General features: G+C 40.6%; 2 protein-coding genes across 2 annotated transcripts; both read right to left on the reverse strand.

The window, feature by feature from the left end:
- Nucleotides 1-376: 376 nt before the first annotated feature.
- Nucleotides 377-1,330, reverse strand: LOC134405455 (olfactory receptor 14I1-like). The gene has a single exon (XM_063136699.1). The coding sequence runs from the start codon at nucleotides 1,328-1,330 to the stop codon at nucleotides 377-379; it is 954 nt and encodes a 317-aa protein (XP_062992769.1).
- A 5,253-nt stretch (nucleotides 1,331-6,583) lies between these two features.
- Nucleotides 6,584-7,537, reverse strand: LOC134405456 (olfactory receptor 14I1-like). Its single transcript, XM_063136700.1, has one exon. The coding sequence runs from the start codon at nucleotides 7,535-7,537 to the stop codon at nucleotides 6,584-6,586; it is 954 nt and encodes a 317-aa protein (XP_062992770.1).
- Between the last annotated feature and the right edge of the window lie 1,705 nt (nucleotides 7,538-9,242).

Consider the following 9,242-nt stretch of genomic DNA (forward strand, 5'->3'; position numbering starts at 1 on the left):
CAGAAAGAGAAATGAGTAAAATTCACACTAAACTGTGAAATGAACAAATTAATCCTCCCATACTTATGCACACAAACACACACATATACTATAATGATTATATGTAGGGCTCTTAGTTACATGAGACTTTTAAGCAGTAAGTTCGCACAAGGGACTAATCTACACCAAGCATGATACTCCACTATGAAAGTGGAATGAGAGTGGTATATGACATGTGTCACGGGCCCCAACAGTTGTCAGTGTCATGTGGCCCGTGACCTTATATGCAATTTTCAAAACGTTTTCATAGTGGAATATCCTGCTTGGTGTAGATGAGTCCAAGGTTGATTTCTAGTGCTGATTTTGAAGTGAAAACTGAAACAAGTTAATAAACCACTCACAGAGGAACACTCGAGAATATGCTTCTTGTAGAGTAGCTAAAGCCTAACTGCTTTGATAAAGCAGCCTTGATCTCTTTGTTTCTCATGCTGTACATTACTGGATTAAGCATAGGTGGAACCACAGAATACATGATAGTAATTGCAAAATCCGCATGGGATGAGGCATTTAAAATAGGCCACAGGTAGGCAAAGAATCCAGAAAATAATAATGTGGAGATGACAGTGAGGTGGGGGAGGCAAGTCGCGAAGGCCTTTTGCCTGGCCTGGGCAGAAGGGATTCTCAGCACTGCAGTGAAGATCTGCACATAAGTTACAATGATGAAGATAAAGCAACCAAACAGAATACTACAACTGAATATAACAATCCCAGTTTCAATCAGATATAAATTAGAGCAGGATAGCTTAAGTAACCGTGGGACTTCACAGAAGAATTGATCAACAACATTCGAGCAGAAGGAGGCTGCAAACGTGCCCCCAGCATGTAACGCCCCATAGAAAAATGCAGAGATCCATACAGTGGTAACCATTTGGACACAAGTTTGTCTGTTGATCACCATTTCATAGTGTAAAGGATTGCAAATAGCAACGTATCGATCATATGCCATGACCGTGAGGAGAAAGAAATCAGCACCAATGAAGAATATCAGAAAAAGAACTTGCATAACACATCCGGTATAAGATATGTGTCTAGTATTCATCAGGGAATTGGCCATGGATTTGGGCATGAAGACCGAAACTTGTCCAAGGTCAATCATTGCCAGGTTCATCAGAAAAAAATACATAGGAGTGTGAAGGCGTTGGTCAAACGTCACTGCAGAGATTATGAGCAGGTTTGCTGAAACTATTACCAGATACAATACGAGGAACAGAAGGAAGTGAAGAAGCTGCAGTTCCCGAATATTGGAAAATTCCAGAAGCAGAAACTCTGACATATAGGTTTGGTTGTCCATGTTGTAATTATTGCTAAGACTCCTGCTGCCTGTGAAACAAAGGCCACAAACATGTTACTCATTATTTCTAGAGAACTTTAAAGAATAAATGACAAATGTTCAAGTAAAACAGCATTTTATAGCTTCCATCTCTAAATTCATCTCAACACATGAATGAAGTCAAATGGGTTAGAGGCCGAAGTATCCCACTCAGCATTCCAGATCTAGTCCAGGATTCTGTTCACACAGTGGCCAACCAGTTGTCAACCAGGAACCCACAAGCAGGGCACAATTAATAATGAATTGTATGACCACTGGTTAAGTCCTCAGTGTACTTGGGGGGGGGGGGGGAAGAGGGGGGGAAGACGTCCCTCAGATGGAGAAAATTAAACAAATCAATGGACCATAAAAACACGTATATTGTATAAGCACAAAGAGTACAAGTGTCAGTGAAAACTGGTAATAATTAGTAGATAATTGAGCACTTTTGCATACAGTGTGAATATTCAAGATACAAATAATCACATATATAAGAATGTAGGAATGCACTGCACATCATATAAACAACATGGCAATTTATCAGTAGATAATGAAGCATCTATGTATCAGGTGTGAGTATTCATATAATTAACCATATAATCAAGAATGCATTGTATATCATACATACCACCTGGCTGTTGACAACAGCTTCAGAATACATTCCTGTGTCCCTTCTTCTTCAATACAATAAGCCAATTATCTTTATTTTGTTTGTCTATTTTGGATGACAAATGGAATAAAGAAACAAAGTCTCAGGATGTTGAAATATATATACATTGAATAAAATGTATGGGGCCTTCTTCAGGGCTGCATCAAAGAAGTAAGAAAAGGACAAGCAAAAATAAATATATATTTTAGAATAAAACATTATTTTTGAAACAACAACAACAACAACGGAATAATGTTTGTGACTACTTACGACATGTCAGATATATGGTAGTTTATATACATATATTCTAAAATATTTCAGCTGTATCCATGTAGTTACTGAATGGTTCAAGGATTCTTAACTTCTAGACATGCAGCACTTCTTAGGAAATAAGCTGAAACTATAGAGCGATCTGGTAGTGGAAACACCTCCTTGTGTATTTTTGGTAGAGTATAAATATTGGTATTCTGGGATTTGTATTCATAAGAAGCCTGCGTTCATTGGTTGTTATATAGCCCAGGCATATACCTTCCTCCAGAACAAACAGATCTCCCTTGTGATCTCATTAGTCATCAGCAGGAGTGTACAATGCTTACCCAGTTGGATTTGCTTTCATCCTCCTCATCCGGATTCTTCTATTGCAGGCCCAGAACCCCATTATGGATCTTTGTGAGTCACAATGCAGTCATTTAGGATTCCCCAAAAGGCCATGCCCCCGTCCCCTAGCTCCACCCACTTTCCCCAACCCAGAAACTTTTGCATGTGGCCAGATCCCTACACCAACGAGCCTAACAGGCTACCTTGCATACCTTTAAACCAAATCAGAGTTCTTTAGTATTCCACATATTTATTATAAGCTTACCATTCTCATAAAGAAAAGAAATGATATCTTAAAATGTATTACCATATGAAAGTTGAATGACTTTGATTCTAACAAAACCTTTGAACAGAAGCATTTATGCTGTCATGGAGTGACTTTTGACTGAACCTTTCATTGACCTAGGAGCCTGCCATGAAAATTATTTGTTGTTTTTCCTGCAGCTGAACTCAAGAAATGAGTAAAATGTGTTTCAGATAAGAAAGTTGGGGAAAGGAACAATAACTGCTAGACAATGTGCATGTCCAGCTTATGATGCAAATAAACAGCATGAATTACTGTAGAAACTAGGGAACACTCTGTCTGAGACACTAAAGGAACTGTGTCTCAGCCAAGGTGACAAGTAATGAAATAGGTACTTCCCAAAAGTGAGGCTGAAAACTATCAGAAAATAATAACCGATAGTAAAAGATATTCCTGCTTTGTGAGAAATATATGTCAACAGTTGATAAGAAACTATTTAAATATGAGTTATAAACTAAAGGGAGTGGAAGACATTCCAGCTGTCCACCCAGAACCCAATGTACATTTTCACAGGATGTTACATCTATCCTCAGAAAGACAATGGCACCAGTCCTCATTGACTTCCCTACTCCATTTCTAGGTGACACCTTTGTACTTGGAATTAGGGCTTTGCTCCTCTCCATTTCGGGTTGCAGAAGCAGGAGTGGAGTGACCAGATCCACCTCCGCCAAAGGCAAATCCAAATTGGGTCGGCTGGTCAGCAGAGTGACATGGAGTGGTTCTTTCATTTGTGGAGCGCTCTCATGTTTTCGGGGCTCCACCCGCCATTTTGGAATTTTTTTCCATAGGATTGCATTGGTCAAAAATAAATGTGTATAACTCCTTTGTTTTAAAAGCTAGATCCCTGAAAATTACTGTGCTTAGACATTGATGATTGAGGGTCATTTGTGTTGATTTTCAGAATTTTTAATTTTTCAGTTTGCTTGCAATTAATTTTTATTGAATGGGTAAAGCGGGAGGGGGGAACCTATTTTTTTTAATGTTGATTGACAGGTTCATCTCCCAATTGTGATAAGTGATCAGCCTATGTGAAGCATCCCCCAAACCCAATGTTGGAGGGGGGAATAAGCCAAACGGGATACTTAGTAACTTTTCTTTGTTTGTCTTTGGATCGGACTTATTTCAGTTTGTAGTGGATTGGTGAAGCAATAGCCCCCGCAAACTCACACACACAACCTTAAATGATATACAAAGTAAAATAACAGATAGGTCACACAGCACTGCAAGGTACCCACCATAACCTTGGTGAACAACTGAATAGATGTAGTGCAAGTGGGTGATGTGCTGTACGGCATGTGGACGTGCTCAGTGCCCACTACCCTTGAGGGTAATCAGAACCCTCTAAAGGGTAACAGTGGAAAGAAACCAATGAGTTACACTAGTTGAGGTGTGACGTGGCTTCTCAAAGGCAGGTTCCTAGACAGAACCGGCCAAATGACTGGTGGCACAGTGCCCATTGTCCCACTGGGCACGTCCACTTTCCCCTTACTGGTAATAAAGTCAGACAGCATTTTTGTTCTAATTCTTGTTGTTGTTGTGATTATTAGTATTGTTGTTGTTATTGTTATTTCAATTATTGGCTGGGCATACCCTGGAGTGTGTGAACTGTGACATAGGTGTATGTGTGTGGGTGCATCTTGAAAAACCAACACATTATAGCACTTTGAAATGAGTGGATGGCATGAAAGAAATTAAGTTTTTAGAAGTACTGTGACTCAAGCAGGGCAACACAAGGTCTGAGTTGTTTATCCCATGAACAGCTATGTGCTGTACACTCACCCAGTTTAAGAGTTTTCTATCTTGAAATTCCCGGTGTTCATTTTTGACATGGTTACCTGAGAGTAAGATTCTGATTTAGGTTTAACTTTAAAAATTCCCAAAAAATCAGGGCATGATCTGATTTCCTTCAAAGTGCCCATGCCTAAGGATCTATTTAGAAGCTCTCCTGGTTCCCATTTCCATGTTTCTAACTTGAACACCCAAAAAAGTTACAGGCATTTGACATTTTCAATGCAAATCTAAAGTGGGGGGGGGGGACGCAGAGCTCCGGATCTGAATCTGCCATGGAGCGGAATGGAGGTGGATCGCCCCAAAGTTGAGTGGTCCCAATCTGAAAGTTGCAGATTGGGATCCAGAGTGGATCGGGGGGTCCGTGCACAGCCGTACTTGGAATATGCATATAATTGTTACCTGTTGATCCATGATCCCAAAGCAAAGACAATTCTGTCACACCGAGTAGGTGAAACAGGATCTTTCCTCCAGTAACCCCAAACTGCCTACTTGGCCATACTGGTGTCCAATCCCGTCAGAAATCAGGTGAGACAGCTGGTTACTGCCACAGCAAGGAAATGTGGTTTGGCATGGCCGACACATCTTTTCCTGTCTGGAACCCAGACTGCAAGTTCTAGTATCCCAATAAACCTTTCTCAGTGCTGACCCTAATCATTATTTCACAACACATGTGCAGTATTAAACACAATGTAATAATACATTATGCTTCCCATTCAAAATATACACATTTGCATATGTAGTAAAATGCACATCTAACTATTATTGTATGCTTTGTTTGTATTATTTTAACCAAAATATGGGGTTGCATTCCCTCTGAAGGAGCAGGTTTGTAGCTTGGAAGTTCTCCTAGAACCATCTCTGTCACTTGTGGCTCAGCTGGCCTTGGTGGCACAGAGTATCTTCTACCAACTTTGGTTGGTAGCCCATCTACACCCCTATCTGGACAGAGATAACCTGGCTTCTGTTGTATATGCTCTGGTAACCTCCAAGTTAGATTACTGCTATGCACTCTACTTGGGGCTGCCTTTGAAGATGGTTCAGAAGCCGCAGCTTGTGCAAAATGCAGATTGATAACAGGAACCAGAAGGTTTGGACATAAGGCTGACTCTGGCCCACTTGCATTGGTGCTCTGTAGATATCCAAGCCTGATTCAAGGTGCTTATATGGATTCAGTCCACAATATCTGATAGAACACCTTTTCTGACATGAACCTACCCATACATTCCACTCAACATCTAAGGTCCTCCTCTGGGTGTCTACTCTGAGGGAAGCTCAGAGGATGGCAACAAGGGAGAGGGCTTTTTCAGTGGTTGCCAACATTGTAGGAGCCACACTACTGCTTTATAGTGGTATTGAAGTACACTGAGAACTGTTAGGGCCCATGACAAATACCATATACTGCTTTCATAACACTTTCATAGTGCTATATCCTGCTTGGTGTAGATGAATCATGGGCCCCACCAGTTGTCAGTGCACTTCATTACCACTATAAAGCAGTAGTGTAGATCCTGCAGTGCACTTCAATATCACTATAAAGCAGATGTGTGACTCCTGCCTTTTATATACCACTTTCATACCGCTTTCATAGTGGAATATCTTGCTTGGTGTAGATGAGCCCTCTGTTACATGACACTTTCAAGAAGTAAGTTCACGCAAGGGGCTCATCTACACCAAGCAGGATATAACACTATGAAAGTGCTATGAAAGCAGTAAACAGTATGTGTCATGGGCTCCAACAGTTGTCAGTGTACTTCAATGCCACTCGAAACAATAGTGTGGCTCCTTCCTTTTATATACCGATTTCATACCATATTCATAGTGGAATATCCTGCTTAGTATGGACGAGACCACGGTTAATTTCTAATGCTGATTTAGAAACGAACACTGAAACCACTCACAGAAGAACACTCGAGAATATGCTTCCTGTAGAGTAGCTAAAGCCTAACTGCTTTGATAAAGCAGCCTTGATCTCTTTGTTTCTCATGCTGTACATTAACGGATTCAGCATGGGTGGAACCACGGAATATATTATAGTAATTGCAAAATCCGCATGGGATGAGGTGTTTAAAATGGGCCACAGGTAGGCAAAGAATCCAGAAAATAATAATGTGGAGATGACAATGAGGTGGGGGAGGCAAGTTGCGAAGGCCTTTTGCCTGCCCTGGACAGAAGGGATTCTCAGCACTGCAGTGAAGATCTGCACATAAGTTACAATGATGAAGATAAAGCAACCCAACACAATGCTACAACTGAATATAACAGTCCCAGCTTCAATCAGATATACTTTAGAGCAGGATAGCTTAAGTAACCGTGGGATTTCACAGAAGAACTGATCAACAACATTTGAGCAGAATGGGGCTGCAAACGTGCCCCCAGCATGTAAAACCCCATTGAAAAATGCACTGATCCATACAGTGGTAACCATTTGGACACAGGCTTGCCTGTTGATCACCATTTCATAGTGTAAAGGATTGCAAATAGCAACATATCGATCATATGCCATGACCGTGAGGAGAAAAAAATCAGCACCAATGAAGAACATCAGAAAAAGAACTTGCATAACACATCCAGTATAAGATATGTGTCTAGTATTCATGACAGAATTGGCCATGGATTTGGGCATGAAGACCGAAACTTGTCCAATGTCAAGTATGGCCAGGTTCATCAGAAAAAAATACATAGGAGTATGAAGGCGTTGGTCAAATGTCACTGCAGAGATTATGAGAAGATTTGCTGAAACTATTACCAGATACAACACAAGAAACAGAAGGAAGTGAAGAATCTGCAGTTCCCGGATATTGGAAAATTCCAGAAGCAGAAACTCTGACATGTAGGTTTGGTTGTCCATGTTGTAATTATTGCTAAGACTTCTGGAAACCTTTAAAGAATAAATGACAAATGTTCATGTTTAGAGCTCCCATCTCTAAATTCATCTCAATACTGGAATGATCTCAAATGAGTTAGTGAGTTAAATGTCCTACTTAGCAAATTAGAACATAGGAACATAAAAAGAGCCATGTTGGATCAGACAAAGTCCAGCATTCCAGACCTAGCCCCAGAATCTGTTTACACAGAGACCAAGCAGCTGTTGACCGGGAACCCACAAGCAGAGCACAATTAATCATGAATGGTATGATCACTTCTCAATGAAGGTGGAAATAAAAAGGGGGGTGGAAGGCATTCCTCAGATGGAGATACAAAATCTAAAAAAAAATCAAAGGACCATAAAAACACGTATATTGTATGAACACAAAGAGTGTGTCAGTGAAAACTGGTAGTAATTAGTAGATAACTGAACACTTTTGCATACAGTGTGAATATTCAAGATCCAAATAATCACATACATAAGAATGTAAGAATACATTTCACATCAGATAGACAACATGGCAATTTATCAGTAGATAACGGAGCACCTATGTATCAGGTGTGAGTACTCATATAATTAATCATATAATCAAGAATGCATTGTATATCATACATACCACCTGGCTGCTGACAACAACTTCAGAATACATTCCCGTGCCCCTTCTTCTTCAATATAATAAGCCAATTATCTTTATTTTGTTTATCTATTTTGGATGACAAATGGAATAAAGAAACAAAGTCTCAGGATGTTGAAGAATATATATGTTGTTCTAGTCCAAGAAATTGCCTATACTTTTTTGGCCCTGAATAATATGGAGAGAAATATGAACAGACTTATAAGCTGAAACTATAGAGCAAATTGGTGGTGGAAATGCCTGCTTGTGTAGTTTTGGTAGAGTATAAATATTTGGTATTCTGGGATTTGTATTCATAATAAACCTGTGTTCATTAAGTGCTATATAGGCCAATTATATACCTTCCTCCAGACCAAACTTGATCTCCCTTGCGATCTCATTAGTCATCACCAAGACTGTACAATGCTTACCCAGTTGGATTTGCTTTCATCCTCCTCATCCAGATCCTTCTATAGGAGACCCAGAACCCCATTACGGTCCTTTGTCCAATTTCCAGTCACTTAGGATTCTCCAAATAGGCCATGCCCCGTTCCCCTAGCTCCATCCCCTTTCCCTGACCCAGAAAGCATTGCATCTAACAGCTTTCACTGATGTGATGAAGAGGGAATTTTACCAGGTGCTGCATGCATAAAAATGACACTTGCTGAAAATCCCTTTTCAATACAACTGTTGAAGATACAGGAGCTCTGTCCTCCTACTGGCCTGCTTAGACCATTCTTGTGATTCATTGCTCTAAGTCAGGGATGGATAGCCTCTAGCCCACAGTCTAAATTCTGCCACCCCATCTGTCTTGCAGTGGCCTCCAGCAATGGCCCTCTTCCTCTCTGAAGCTCCATTTTCTCAGAGAAAGGAGGAGGTAGGAGAGCAATTGAGCCCAACCTCAAGAAGCAGGCCTCAAGGCCTTTGCTTGGTGTGCTTTGCTCCTCCTTTACTTTCTCCAATCAAGGAAGGAGAGAGCAGAGCAGAGCTGGCTTGCAACTCAGCTCCTTGATCTGCTGGCTGAATTTCCTTTCCCTGCTTCTCCCTATCCCAGCTGGGACACTGAGTGAAACC

This window comes from Elgaria multicarinata, chromosome 11 (genome assembly GCF_023053635.1).
Source record: "Elgaria multicarinata webbii isolate HBS135686 ecotype San Diego chromosome 11, rElgMul1.1.pri, whole genome shotgun sequence".
Classification (NCBI taxonomy): domain Eukaryota; kingdom Metazoa; phylum Chordata; class Lepidosauria; order Squamata; family Anguidae; genus Elgaria; species Elgaria multicarinata.

Excerpts from the sequence above, each read along its gene's own strand:
- LOC134405456 (XM_063136700.1), bottom strand. The coding sequence starts at position 7,537 with ATGGACAACCAAACCTACATGTCAGAGTTTCTGCTTCTGGAATTTTCC.
- LOC134405455 (XM_063136699.1), bottom strand. The coding sequence starts at position 1,330 with ATGGACAACCAAACCTATATGTCAGAGTTTCTGCTTCTGGAATTTTCC.